The 15,215-nt window shown below is 43.6% G+C and overlaps 2 protein-coding genes across 3 annotated transcripts in view; one reads left to right on the top strand and one right to left on the bottom strand.

The window, feature by feature from the left end:
- The first annotated feature begins 3,169 nt into the window (after positions 1 to 3,169).
- Positions 3,170 to 14,062, top strand: LOC118415951. Its single transcript, XM_035820913.1, has 5 exons — positions 3,170 to 3,938; positions 7,218 to 7,607; positions 12,311 to 12,427; positions 12,779 to 12,874; positions 13,302 to 14,062. Exons 1-5 carry the CDS (start codon positions 3,854 to 3,856, stop codon positions 13,895 to 13,897), a joined length of 1,284 nt encoding a protein of 427 aa, XP_035676806.1. The 5' UTR covers positions 3,170 to 3,853; the 3' UTR covers positions 13,898 to 14,062.
- Positions 14,063 to 14,254: 192 nt separating this feature from the next.
- Positions 14,255 to 15,215, bottom strand: part of LOC118415952 (carbonyl reductase [NADPH] 1-like) — a 4,831-nt gene continuing 3,870 nt past the window's right edge. For both annotated transcript variants that reach the window (XM_035820915.1, XM_035820914.1), the window contains exons 8-9: positions 15,007 to 15,070; positions 14,255 to 14,720 (exon numbers count right to left, since the gene is read on the bottom strand). In XM_035820915.1, coding sequence (XP_035676808.1) covers positions 14,626 to 14,720; positions 15,007 to 15,070 — 159 coding nt within the window. In that variant the 3' untranslated portion in view covers positions 14,255 to 14,625. The remainder of the gene's footprint in view (positions 14,721 to 15,006; positions 15,071 to 15,215) is intronic.

Raw genomic sequence — 15,215 nt, 5'->3', positions numbered from 1 at the left:
TTAAGAACTGCTTCCTGTAGTCTTTGAGATCTGTAGTTTCCAGGTGTCTGTGTTAAACATGCAGTTTTACACATAACACAACAGAACTAGATTCCACCTATGAAAGTAAGTATTTCACACTAGAACAAGTACAGATTGTACAGAGAGAATCACAGTGTGTGTGTTTGTGCTAGTTACAGATGTATATTTTTTTCTGTCATATTTATCCAGGGTAATCCAACTGCATGCCTACATTGGCCTTGAGCATTATTATAACAAATTCTTATAACAGAGCCCAATGAGCATGAAACGATTAAGATGTACTAGTAATAGTACAGGAATTTGAAGGTCGCCCTCCTCATCGGCTTGTGGCAACTGAAATAGATCAAATGTTCAAATATAAAGTAATTTATTACTATGCAAAGCGTACGCACAGACACACACACACAGACACACGCTCTCACTTTCTTTTTCTCTCTCACCCACTCTCTCTATCTCTCTATTTATCTCTACTTGACATATAATGGTCCACTGTATACTCCAACTGTCCCGCCCACTTTTGAACTCGATCAGTGCCAGGTGCTAAACGTCCTGTCATCGGGAGTCTTATTACTTTCTCCGTCCTGTTTTCAGGTCCGTTTCCGACGTCTTAAAAACTCCGTAACGCCAGGAATGAGACCTTAGAACATCGTGTCTTGACTTGTCGGATGGTTGGTCGCTCTCGCGTCACGCGTTCACACCTTACATCTGTTAGACTCTACCACCGGTCACCGTTATGTTTTACACCTGTTGAACAGAATTCTGAGTTCGAGACTGAAAGTCTTAATCAGGAGACGCGATTCAAACGCAATGCTTGCGCTTACAGAAACCGACAGTACTCTGTGATAGTGTAACGATTCCAATTTACAGGACTTCACGGATTGTTAAAATGACTATTTTTGAAACAAGGACAAGGATGGAGCGAAAGTTATCATAAGATAAAAGGACATACGCAGGGCTGACTTTTATGGAACGTAATCTGATGCAAAAGCAAATAGAATTTATCATTTGTAAAATGGATCATTGATTAATCAGAAATGACGACGGTCAGAAATGGGACTGTCACACACACAGTACAATTGTTAGAAAAATATAGCCTAGATGCAGCATAACGCCAGAAAGGCAACGACAATGCCGCGGTAGAACAAAGACGCTCAAACATTTCTTTAAGAAAAGGGCAAGCACACTTTGGTTATGAAACCATTACACGAACAATGCTTGTGCAGCATGGATGGACCATAGAGAGGCGTGTGAAAACAGAAAAACACGCTGATGTCTTTCTCTAAGCATTAAGAGGTCAAGAATGCAGTGTTAGGAGTACAGGAGACAAGTGCTAGTCTAGCAAGTGGAGCAGAACAACAACAACTCCACTTCCCTGCGAACAACATCGCCTTTCATAACGCACTCTTCATAACAATGGAGAATTAAAAACAGTCGCAGAATCTTTATCCGTATTGTCTCGGCACACATATCGACGCTAATTGTCTCAGTAGAAGCTAATCACGAAATGGCTGTTAATTGGGAGGGCGTGTTGGTTCGAGGACTCCCCACTGTTGGAGCTGTGATACTGAGGTTGATAAGGCCTTGACAACAATCCAAATCATTTGCTATTTAGTCACCGATTTTCCTTTGTGGTTAGGAGGGTTGAAATTGCATTGTTACATTGCATTTCGCTCCAGGCCCCACAAGACCTCTGCCTATAGTGTATATTCGAGCTTTGCAAATAGAACGCTATGCAGTGAAGAGGTCTTATGATTCTATTACATGTACTTGGTTATATCACGATTCTACTATCCTTTGGTCGAATGAAATGAAGTGTTAGAATTTTTCATTCTTGAGAGCTGTCTAGGACCGGATTATTCGTGACCTTACAACATCTTTCCGTCTGTTATTCAGTAATGGGAAAATGGCAACACTGGCAGTAGCAGGTGTGTGAATGACTGCATGCGACCCCGCTTTCCGTGTTTTTCTTCACTGGGAAAGACTAGCAGCCGGGTGGGCGTCTTGATAAGATGAGTCCTAAAACGTTTCATTATTCCCGGCACTGAAGGGCGTCCTTGAATCGAGGCTTCCTTTTGGGGGCCGATCACTATCGAGAAAATCGTGTGGCAAGCAGCACTCCAAACGATTTATTTTGTTGAGAAAGAGATTTCACTCAGCGACGTGAGCCTCGTTAATCGTGACACGGAGACCTTTTAAACTTCTGGCGAGTCTGAGATTTGTTTCTTCCGCCTGTTTGGCATCTTTATGCATTGTTTCCACATGGCATCCGCTCGTAGACGGTGATGTATGCGGATTGTGCCGCCCTGTCATTACCCAGCGCCCTGTGTGGCTCCCCTATGGGCGCGTGAGGCAAGTTTTGCACCCCTCTCCGACACAGGTTATCAGCCTCGGCATCGCAATAGCCATTAAGGAAAATGGCATTGTAGGGAAAGTCCACAAAGTCTAGGTTGTACTCAGAACAAAACTAGAATACAGGTGAAACTTTTCACTCTTTAAGACATCATCATGAAAGTCTTTATGGTCACCATGGTCACCAATGTTACCACTTTGAACAGATAATCACTGTGGTTAACCAACGCTTTACACCTGTAAGGCCGCACCTTTTGGAAATTAGCAGGCTCGTCGAAGATCCATTAAAGATGTTGCGCAGTTATCAACTTGTATAGAACTTTTATGAGCTTAATGAGCACCAAACCTTTTTTTATTTTATTTATCACGTGTCAATAGACAGCTAAGCCTTCTATACTGATCCATAAAAAAACACTACTAGATACTAAGAACGGACAAATGCAATGCAAATGCTGTACAAATGCCATAAAAATCTTAACATATGAATGGCAATTGCAAGTAGATTAAAAACAGATACAACTTGTATCGCGACAAAAAGCTCTGAAGCAACAGGTGTCTTTATGCAAGGCCCCACCAATAAAAGTACCCCAATCTTCTCACGTCTTGAGTAATGGCTTTATAATCCCTTCGCTATTTATAAGACTTCTCGTTTCGTCCCGTTTGTTCTGTAGAGATCTTATCGGCAGTGCCATTATGTCCGGGAGTGTTTGCAGACCGAGCGCTGAGCGCACGACCTTTGGACGCCGTGTTTTCTTGTTCATTGTGTTTTGTCCGGGCTCTGTCCGGGCCGGGCCCGGGACGACAGGTGCATTGTTCACTTGCCGCCGAGCCTGAGAGGAAGCTATTCTTCCGACGTGACCCGCTGATGACAGCAAGTCAGAGCAACTTTGAAGTGCTGACCAATCAGCTTCCAACAATCCTCATCGAGGATCATGATCTAATCTCAAAAATTACACCCCTGCCTCTTGGAGGAAAAAATTACCGTTTGGCAAGCACACGACATTTTGCTGATTATTCTCCCAGCTGATTTGGTGCTCCCTCCAGCTCACATTGTTAAGGAACGCTTAATTATCTTGTAAAAGTGCTGCGAGCGTCATGCATGAGTCCGGCTGAATCGGGCGCTGTGTGTTACTACACCTGTGTGTTTGCCTAGCCGCTGGCCGTGAAAGCAGACTTGTTTTCGGGCGGGGAGCACGGACTGAGATTGCGTTCAGCCGGGATCCCTCTTGTTACCGCCGACAGCTGTCACAAGTGTATGCGCCTCCGTCAGCCAAGGCCTCTCTACGTCTTTTTGTTTTCGCTCCGTTAGCAAACGTGGAGTCGGCAGGAGTGTGTACATACGGAGGGACCGTTGCCATGGTTTCCCCACCTACGACCCGTTCCTGACTGCGGGCTAAGTGCCGCTTGTACAGATTAAATGTGAACACGGGGTGACCGCACGCTTCAGTTGGAACAAGGGACACGGCGAGGGAAGGGCCCCATCATGGTGCAATATCCGGGGGCACGGGTCCTACTACTGTACCTGTGCTACCTGACGAACGTCCACGGACTTAGAAACTATGGAACGAGTAAGTACTTCAGTACCATTACATGTTAGTCTAAACTCCGTTGTTTTGGTGATCTTCACTCGAGGGCACGATTCATTCCGAAATTTACATCGTCGTTTGGAGGGGAGGGCAAAAGGGCGCACACAAGCCGCAGGCAAGGCAGTGGTACGCCCAACACAGGTGTTCAACTACCTGTACACAACATTACGGCCTTTCTACTTCATTTCTTGGATCAGGCGGGGAGAAACATGCACGGTTAGCTGTAGAATCGTGTTATGTTCTCGCTAGTTGGCTTCTCAGAACTGAGATGAATGGAGAGTTACGCTCCGTGCATGTGTTTGCTCACTCCGGTGCCGGTGTGGTTCAGGGCACAACTGTCCACGGAGTTATCCCCGCAAATGTAGCTTCAGAAGGAATGTCCCTCTACGGGCATTACAGAAAAGACGACTTTGCCTTCAACGTTGCAACACTGTGTCTTTTCCAGAACAAACTACGTCTAAAGCGGCGGGGCCAGTTAAAGCGTGCACCTGCCAGTAGAAATACGAAAGGCGGCGATCCTTGTTTTTGCCAAAATGGTTTCCAATTCTGATTCACTAGTCTACGCAAACATTTGAGTGAAATCACAGCCTGTCCTTAATATTGAATGAAGTTAAGTATAAACAAGAAAATTTGTTTGCAGTGAGTGTAGTACACCCTCAGCACATGACATGGGTCATTTGTTGGTGTCATAAGGCGTGATCCATGGTGATGTACTGTTAAACTTAGAATATGTGATTTGATCTCCCTTAATACATACAGTATGCTAATATCCCCCAAACTTCACATTGAACTACCCGAAAGGTGTTGTTCTCAATCATCCTGAAAGCGGCGCCCGCCGTCTACAATACTGCCATGATTTTGAACAAAAGTAAATTTGCACTGGGCTTGGCACCAAGGTTCAGACGTGCAGCCTCGCCACCCTGGGCGGGTCAGCAGTCCACAACAACCGACGGTCATAAATCACAGCACGGTAACATTTACAGTTTTACGACAGTTGTTAGCGGAACCATTATGCTGTGTAACAGTGATAGCAGGACGGTAAGGTTGGACAAACACCGCGCTAACCTGCCATTTTCCGCTCTACAAAAATAATTGTGTTGTCGGAGACGGTCACGCTGCTCCGCACTGTGTCCACAGAACAACAGGGGATTCCGTGTGAGGAATACATCTTCAAGGCTTCTCTAAAACCCCTTTCTCTTAAGGAATAATCCACGTGGTGGCTTCTCTTGTATCCGCGACAGAATCCCTATCTACTGTCACTCTCAAAGCCCCGCAGTCGCGCCCAATGCTAGGATCAGCCGATGAAGGCTATCATAATACCGCGGGGCCGTGTTTAAAGGCACCGCTATCTGAAGGGGTGAGCAGAGAGTCTACATAAATAAATATTCTTACCGTTGACATACAACCTTTCATCAGGAGAAAGGCACACGCGGCGAACTCAAGGGACGCACACTTTGTAAAGTAATGGGTGATAAACAATAAATAACTTTACATGGGCTGCCGCTCTCTGATTATTGTGATGACCTTGCTAACCTCGAGAACTTCAATTGAAATAAAAATGTAAATACATTTGGGATTATTCCAGGACTTGTAAATCGCCTGAACATGGAGTTAAGTCAGATATAGGATGATAACAACAATATCTGTTACAAGGAGTGCTAAAATACGACGCGTCTCAAACAAATATCACTCACAACTAGTATGTATTGATTGTGTGACAAAGTGATTTTATGTTGTTGATCCTAAATATCAAATATTTGTTGTCTGCTTTTTTTCCGTTGCCTGATATAAATCTTTATGGTAGTCCTGTCACCAGTATTATGTGTTCTGTGTTGACCTTTTAGAAACCATCAGTCAAGCAGAAATGAGCTTTAAACATAAATCGAGAACCAAATGCCCGTGTAGTCGCATGCACGCGTCAAATCTACCATCTATTGTAGTATTAGAACTGAATCCATGAACATTCAGACTAAGTTATTTACAGAGAACAGAGTCACGCATACAAGTCTCTCGTTATTTCATGAGACAACTTCCCTCGGAATCGATAAAGGTCACGATCGTGGCTCGGCAAGCTTTGGAACAATTTCCTCCTTACAAATTAGACCGGGCGGTCCGGGCACTGCGGTGTGTTCGCTCAATTACAGGATAACCCGCTCAGGTGACGAATTGTCTCAAGTGAACTGTGTGCGTTAAGTACCATTCAGGTGGTTCGGAATTTATTGACGTGTAATTGGGTACATGGCAAATCGTCGCCTGCAGCTATATGTATATACTGTGTGAAAATGTAGCAATAAACGGTTATGCTTTGTATATGATATGCCTGAATAAATATCCAAAAGTACAACTTACCAATAGCGATGTTTTTGAATTGCTTAAAAAAAGATTAAGACAATGTAATGCTTTTCAGATAGAAAAAATGCAAGCAAAATTGAGACGAGAAGTAGAATTCCACTCGCCAACTCCATATATAGCTACAGGATAAGTAAAAATGCACTCGTTCTAACTTCTTCTTGAAAAATAGTGTCTCATGTCCTACTAAGAAACAAGGACACACAAGACTGCCACAGGATTCTGATTGTTTTAACTCTGCCAACGTTAACTCCTGATCCGTGTACAGGTGTGACCTGTCACAGAGTACCACACCGCCTTAGTTAATGACTGGTAACGTAAGGAAAGACCATTCCTTGTCGAGTAAGCTACCGTCAAATTGTCGATTCATCGGTTTGACCTGGCCAATAGGTTATGACATCGACCAAGTATCAACAAACCATGCTGAGGTCTTGCTGAAAACGTACCCAGATGTCAATGGCTTCAACTTATTCTCCGGGTAGCTAAAAATTTAAAGTCATATGTGCTAGAATATTCAAGACCACGTCTTTTAAAACCAGAATTTCATATGTCCATATTAATTCCATTCAATTTCTTATCGCTTTCTTAAGTTAAAGGTGAAGTGATATATTTACCAAAAAAGGATGATGATTAGGTTGATGAATGACTGACTAACAACAAAATTCTTCACTCTCAAGTATCGACCAGGGAATAACTAAACAGCCAAAGTTTCGGTGGTCGCCTATCTTCAGGGCAATAATAGCTGGATCACTTTGCACTGTAGCTAGATATTACTACTTACAGTTTTACCACATACATAGATATTCTTTGTAGATTATTTGTATCTAAAAGAGGACATTTCTTATCTCATTCCTTACATATACCACAGACTACACTGTTCACTGACGTTCTCCTATTGTTCTTGTTTTCTAGTCGACTTCGGCAGATATTGCGGCTCCGGTCACTTCGAGGAGGCTGACCACGCCGGGTACATACAGTACAAGCCGGAGACAGGCTCTACCGCCCGCTGCAGCCTGCGGTTAAACCCTCCGGTGGGCGCCATCGCCTTCTACTTACAGTTCAACAACCTCACCCTGGACTGCTCCTACCAGTCGCTGAAGGTGTACGAGAGGACGAAGGTGTACGAACCCGGCACGATACTGGTCGACTTCTGCTCGGAGAGCGCCGACGACGTGACGGAGATTACGTCAACAGAAAAGAGCATCGGCATCGAGTTTTTGTCCAACCCTAACAAGGACGACTTTGATGTCAAACCCGCCAGTTTTCTCATCATGTACACGGTCTTCTCTGGATCAATTGAAGGTAAGAAAATCAAATACAAAATCTGTACATGTTTGCGCTAGAGAAGGTATCTTGAATAAAAAGCGTCGACTGTCGAATGGACTCTCTTCTGTACTGAAGACACCCATTACCAATACATGGAAACATAAGACTTATATCATTTTCCCAAATCAACTTAATTCAAAAGACATGCACACTATATGCTTACTATTTGCAATCTGCCTTTTCTTATACTATCTCTGTCTTGCAAGTCTGAATGATTTCCACGTGCTCATGAAATGACAGCACGGTTCCACTGCAGACCTTATGGTCATTCCTTGACATTTAAAACAGTTCGATTCATGACGTGTAGACAAGTAGTGTCTTAACACTACAAGATGTAGTCCTCCCTTTGGGGCAGCCCTGGGAACGTGTGTGATGACGGATTGGGCGCTAGGCGCACGCGCCGTGTCCGTCAGGTAGGCATCCGGCCGGTAGGGGCTCAACTAATGGCCCGTTCACTTCTGGAACATCCCCCTGGAGTCAAAGTATATACTGGCTGGCCATTGTAGGTTATTAGAGCATCGTGTCGGAGGCAGGGAAGGAACAGAATCGCTCGAAAAGAGGCTGCACAATTGCCTTGTAACAATATGCCAATGAGAACGGGCTTTTTGTCGAGTCTTGAAGGTAGTTGTGCGATGTTTAAGATGACTACAGAAGAAGAGTTACAGGTCTAAGTGTCCCAGCGGTCGGGTTCGCATGTCAGAGAAGACTGGAAACACTTTACACAGATGATAAGAAAGCTGAAAAAATACAACAACGGCGCCCTCAGTCCGGCTCCCTGACAGAAGCGTTCTGCTGTTTGGGGTTGAGATAAAGTTACGTCGGTTTGTTGTCACAACACGTGCTGACAAGGTCTCGTCTGTTATTATACAGATGTATTCCAAGCTTCTCGGAAATGCTAGCCGTTCTTTAAGCGTTCAGATTGGTGAAAGCTGCCTGTGGTGTTGGGGAACATATATCGTCTGCACACGTAGTTACAGGTCCGCCTAAAAGGCTCAGTAATGAAATTCTCAACTATTGTGTGACAAATGAAGAGACAGTATAGAGGGTGAATACAAGGAGAATTGGACATGGAAACATAAGATTACGTGATTGAGAGTTTCTTTTGAGAAATGTACAGGTTGCACTTGGAGTGAGTTAATGACAAATCTTAATGCAGAGCTGTAGAACCATTATGAAATACACCACATCATGCCTGTTATCTCACCCAACCCAAGATATTGTCCGTCAACGTCTTACATCATATGGAAGATCTCAGAAAGTCGTCCGCCTGAGTTCAGAGGCGGTTAAGAACTTGGACATGAACTCCCGATGCGTTGTTGATAAGCACCAAAATAAACTTCCCCGCGATGCTTTTTTTCTTCGACGCTATTAAAGATTTAGCGTTTGTTTCTCTGCCCGGGCCAGGAAACATCCTGTTGTAACTATACATCTGAACGTGACGGCTGACTTTCATTTCACGGCACTTAAAACATGGACACCACGTGGTATGGATCATCACCGTCTTCAGGCGGCTGGTGTCCGGATGTGAGCGGGTGTCCGAGACGTGTGTGCCACATGCAGCCGTCTTGTAAGGGCGATGTTTCGACTAAAAGGTCGAATCGCCCACGGAGTTTTTATTACATGAAGCCGTATAGTAATTCTAAAACTGATAAGAATATTAGTACCTTCACGTGTGTCATATTTTACACTGCATGTGCGATTGCGTAAGCAAAGCTCATCAGCAATTCTTTCACGGTGACACCTGTTGCAATAGCAAGCCTTTTGATAATATCTTCACTATCATGATTCAATTCTGACATTATTAGCACTTTGTGGTACTAAATATAGCTCGTCCAAAGTAAACTAATTTACCAGTATGGCATAAAGATCCCCTAACACTGTTTTTGGGTGAGATGCACCAACGGTTATCGCAAGTTGTCTGGCACCTCACACAGTACAGACACCAGAGACAGACGTTTTTCCTGATAACCTCTGTCTACCAGTGCAATACATTACTGTAACAGCCATTTTTATCTCGATCAAACGTACGCTATTCAGCGTTTTCGAAAGTGAAAGTTTGCAACACCACTTTTACTCGTCATCGTGCCGATAACCTTTTCGTCTGGAGTCGGGCGTTTTTTTTCGATAACCTTTGTCTTTCTGAGCCTGTATCACTACAAGACCAACAAGGCGAAACTGAGGTTTTGACCTTGAAAAGCGTAACGCCAAGAACACTATCTATCATTGTAGAGTCTCCTCTCATCCACGCGTTTGCCTTTGTAAGTTTCTGAGGTAGATCGAGACAAACAACGCGTTGTCAGCGATAGACATAACAAGAGTATTTTAGCGTTGTCTCTTATTGTTGTTCCGCACCGTTAGGTGTTGTGAGTCGTGGAAGACCTCTCCTTCCCCACACGCATTAGGATTCCCCTGTCGCACGCGATGGCCCAACAATGCCCCTGAGTACCGAACATGAGGTGCTTTATTATAACACACAGAGGTAACACACTCTCGAGTTCAGTACTCGACTACAGTCTAGTCCTTTCTTTAAAATCCTTCGATCAATGCCCACTCCAGTTCGCCTCTACACACAAGCTCCTTGGAGGCTAGAAATGTAGGGCAAAGCGTCACGTTACTTCCAAACACAGTATCGTACAAATAGCGTAAACGTATCTGGGGGAGTACTCTACAGTTAGGCTCCGGATGTTTGTTTTTTCACGTCTTTTAAGGTTTCTTTTCTGTCAGTCAAACTTCCTTTTTCAACGTTTGGCAGGTGGACAAAAAGAAACCCTGACAAAATCGAAAGTCCAATAAAATTGCATGAAAGACGTTACAAACCAGCCGGAGCCTAACCTCTGCTTGGAGACTATTGAGACGGGTCGGGGGTGAAATGTATGAATTTACGGGACAATTTGTCATAGATGACGAGAGTTGAGATTACTTGTCGCGACACACTTGTCAGTGACGCCAAGTTTGTAAACTATCCATATAGGCAACGGAATCTACAATACGGTATCCTGGTAGGCAAAGGCGCCCTAAAGAATACATGATATCTGCTTACATTGTAAGATATCGGCATTTAAAGCGTCGTCTAAATTTCCTGCTCCCTTGACTTCTCTCCGTGAGAACTGAAGCGGAGTCCCACTTTCCGGAGGAAACCGAGGCTCAGACAAGAGCCCACCTGAGCAAACCGTGTCCGGGTCCTGTTGTTGTCGCGCACGGGCCGTGTGGCAGGCGACATACGACACCCCGACAGCGTCAATGTCGAGTCAGGGTTGGGAACGCTCCAACAAGAGCAGAGATTTACACGGAAGTACGACGACTTCACCTGGATTGTGCCTCTTGTTAAAATACGGTCCCGTTCAGAAACTATGCTCGTTCGTTTTTTTTAGATAATGTGATGTCCAAATTTAAATCGAGCCAAAGCTGCCCAACCGGTTGTCGTTAGCTTATAGCGGTTTATCTTGCAGTTCACGGCTGCACAGAAGATATTTTATATATAGTGGCCGTACGTAATTTTCACGTCCCCCTTAACTCTGCAACAATATTCATATTTCCACGTACATTGACGAATAAAAGTAAAGAAGGAGAGAGTAAAAGGGATAGAGAGAAAGGAAAAACAAAATGAAGAAGCATGATGAAACATTACATGCTCCTAATAGGACTATAATAGCTTTCTATCATGCTTTCAGTTAGTTGGATTATCTGATCTTTATCCAATATTGTGCGAAATACTGAATGCAGAGTCTGTTATTTCTGTAAACTTTATTGCGTTCAGTATGTCTCAGTAATTCATGTGCTGGCCTATTGTTTAGCCCTGTTGTTGAGAAGGAGGAACTTGATAAAGACCGGATGTTGAACCTTATCTCCCATCACCTCACAAAGTTCACCCTTACAGTACAGCTTATAACGTTATACCGATCGATCTTTCCGCCATTTGTCACACGAATGGGACAAGTTCTCCACCGTTACTGAGTACCACTTCAGTTTGTATGACGGGCACGGCACGAGGTGCTCGATGACGTCAGAATCAGACGACAAGTTACGTGAAACCATTCACCCAGTTACACGATCACAATAGACGCCAAGGCCAATGCTAAACTTTGCAAACCATTCATCCGTCATGGTACTGGTGAAATATACAGATATAGGAAAGCCGTCGGGAGAGAATGTTTAAGTGCCTTTTTGAAAGAGTTCTTAATTAACTACATTAAATCAACATGGTGTAGTATACGAGTACAACAGCCTGATCCCAATACCCAAATTAACGTTAAATATATAAATTTCTATAGACATGTAAACTAGATACTGGCACGTGCTACAAAGTAGTATGCTATTTTAGGAAAACGAATGTCAGGTCTCTCAGTCCGAGTTACAGGTTGTCAGCATGTTTACTTGTATGAGGAGGACTTGGTTATACGTGCCAAAGGATACAGACATCTAGCGAACGTTGTCCAAAGCACAGTCACAATATATGGTGTGCTTTAATAATCATTTCCCAGCTCTCTCTGTCTTTGCCATCTCATTCCGTTCACTTCGAATTCTTAGCATTTTAGCGTCTCAAAAGTTTAAATATTTGAACGATATTTCCCAATATCTAAATTTCGAATTCAGCGTCATATACTTGACGTTATAAAAGATTGCATATTTACTTCCGATTTTCAACGAATTAACCTTTCATAACTTGCTCATTTTTGCAGGTCTCGGCTTGTGTCCACTGGAACACATCGGCCCGGGCTTCATGCAGCCGCAGTTTAAGTGTGCGAACGGCCGCTGTATCCACGCTGAACTGGAATGTGACGGGATCAACAACTGTGGTAAACAACTATTTTCACTTGTAGTCATTCTTAAAATCTCTCGGCACTGTTTCAACGTGCAATGGAAGGATAATAATGCTTTGTTCCGACTGAATTCCTTAATGTAACTTATCATGTCAGTTCAAACAAGAGGTAGACAGGTACCTATCTAAATCATTTGTCAAGCGTAAACCTTCAGATGTTTCTTGTAATCCCTTTTGTTTCTCGTTAATAGTTGAAATGGCAGTTCAAAATTTGATGCTACGCCCTATTGTTTCTTCCGAACACTACTGAGATGATTTTGCAGTGAAATTGAAAAAGATCGATCTGTTGCTCACTGACACGCTGATATGCTGTTAATCTGTACTCCAGGTGATTCCAGTGACGAGTCGAACCTGGACCACCAGACGAACTGTGACCGGCTGAAGGACCCTCCTGGAAACAGAACGGACCTGCCCCATGCCCAAGGTACTCTCACTACTCAACAGGAATACGATGTTGTCTCCCTCCTGGAAGCTTCAAATTCGCCATCATGTACTCGAAAGCATATTGCGGTCTACATGGTCCTTGGTTCTATATCGTTCATGTGTACAGAACCCTGCATGTTGCGTTGATAAGTGTTAGGCATTCGGGTAAACAATATTCAATCTCTATAAATGGATAATATTTGTAAATTACGTTCGGACGTTTTGGGTGACAGCTATAGCTTACCTTCAAATTCAATGTCACTAGAATGAGCTGGCAGAGCGTGTTAAAACTAGAATATGTTGTTGCATGGAAACAATGAAAGCAGATTGGAGCAAAGCAAAGAACAAAGTTTAACGTATATCCATTTGACTTTATCTATTCATAATGCGATTGTTAGTGTTTATGTTTCCGCCCTCTCTTCCCCCAGTGAGCGAAGTTCATCGTCCTAGCAACTTCCCCACCACCCTGAGTGCGCATGACCAAGAGGCCACGTACGGCGGGCACGGGCTGAGTAACGGAGCCATCGTCGCCATCGTCATCATCGCTTTCGTCTCGGTGGGAATCATCATCTTCGCCGCCGCCGTGCGCTACACACGGTTCCGCGACAAATTCCAAGGAGGCGCTACTCAGAGGAGTATAGACTACGAGTACACAGAGAGCCCAGCGTACGAGCCGTCCGAGAGGGTGGCTCGGCTGGTGATACGGGACGGGAGAGCCATCATCACTCGGGGGTACATCCCCACACACAGCGTCGGGAGTACTAGTACCAGTGCCACGGATGACCGGGCGGCCTCTACACACACCTTGAACGGAGACTGTTCTAACGCAGCAAACTCCCAGGCAAACGGCCACGTGGTGCTACCGACAAGATCTGGTAGTGATAAACCAAGTTTACAGCCGTTGCTAGGAGACCGAAAGGGAAGCGACAGTGACGGTTCACTGCTGCCCTCCTACCCGCCCCCTCCTTATGCAGACCTGTATCATCAAGTCTATGATCGCACACTAGATTCCTCAGCTGTATAACACCAGGCTTGGATAGCACGAAGTTTTGTAAATATAATTATTGTACATTTGAGTGTACATATCTGTATATGTTGCTGTGTTAACATATTTACGTGAATTTATAATATTGATATCAATTTTATTGAAATTTGGAATAAAACTGCAATCATTTCTGTTTCAACAATACCTCGTCATGATGTCTTGTTTCTTTCGTGTTTAATAGAAAATGTAAAAGGGCAGAATTGTTCTGTCTAAAACAATACCCCACTAGTAGAATAAAGGAATATCTCACACCATAGTTCAAAGGACCCATACATCTTTAAAATCAATATCTTGATCGGATCCAATGGAAATATAGACTTAAAACACGCATTAATGTAAAATCTTATGTCTCTTTATTGAATTTATTTTGCATTTGTACCGAAAGACCATGTACTATGGTGCTCAGATTCGTTTGATGAAAACAAGTGTCCACATCATGAACCCCTGCACCATGTCCATAGTCAGTACAATAGCGCCTCCTTGGAACCCACAATAGTACTACAGCATTAAGTGGGGTAGTAAAGTACAGCAGCTCAACACATTTTTGCACGAGTATGTAACCGACTTCAAATGAAATTTGTAATCATCAGAATGCTCAAATCAGTAAATGAGGACAATGACAACAATTCTGGCACAATACTACAAAATCATCAGCATGAGACATTTTATATTTCTTGCAAACGTTGGTCACGGTTTCTGCATGTTTCCTAAAAGCTGAGGATCTTCTTGTCCCGCAGAAATTCCCCTCTGGGACTGCTCACATTGGGAGGGAGCAGGGCCAGGTAGATCGGTGTTTCAGCTCCTGGAAATAAAAAGTCTCTTTCAACAGATATATCTTCATTTATTTTAGCTTCTCCAAGTTGACTCATGCTTTAACCATTACAATTTTGGGGGACGATCTAGCCAACAAAGGTTTATTTGGCAAGCAAAAGTATTGAGTCTACAGTTACTACAAAGGATGGCACTCAGGCGAGTAAATCTTGGACTGAGAGGGTAACTGTGAGTTGATGGTCAGGAATATGACATGACGGTCACAGATTCTTCTCTTGGTCTTCATGCACATGTTACATACATTGTCTTTAACTAACCTTTGTCCACTGATCTTCCAGCGGAAGGACCTCCCATGTCTGTTCTCACCCAGCCTGGGCATAACTGTGAGATAAAAAAAACAGAATCAAGAAAAAAGACAACACTGAAATAAGATAGACTGAATCTCATAGCCAATAGCAGGAAATCTAGTACATGTACTTCGTTGTATTAAATCATGTGCATATGATACCATATCTCATGATCATGT

The sequence above is a fragment of the Branchiostoma floridae genome, chromosome 5 (assembly GCF_000003815.2).
Source record: "Branchiostoma floridae strain S238N-H82 chromosome 5, Bfl_VNyyK, whole genome shotgun sequence".
In the NCBI taxonomy this organism is placed as follows: domain Eukaryota; kingdom Metazoa; phylum Chordata; class Leptocardii; order Amphioxiformes; family Branchiostomatidae; genus Branchiostoma; species Branchiostoma floridae.
This window is presented reverse-complemented; position numbering and strand designations above follow the sequence as displayed.

Excerpts from the sequence above, each read along its gene's own strand:
- LOC118415951 (XM_035820913.1), top strand. The coding sequence starts at position 3,854 with ATGGTGCAATATCCGGGGGCACGGGTCCTACTACTGTACCTGTGCTAC. Across the intron at positions 12,428-12,778 it reads TGACGGGATCAACAACTGTG|GTGATTCCAGTGACGAGTCG; the intron begins GTAAACAACTAT and ends TCTGTACTCCAG. Across the intron at positions 12,875-13,301 it reads GGACCTGCCCCATGCCCAAG|TGAGCGAAGTTCATCGTCCT; the intron begins GTACTCTCACTA and ends CTCTTCCCCCAG.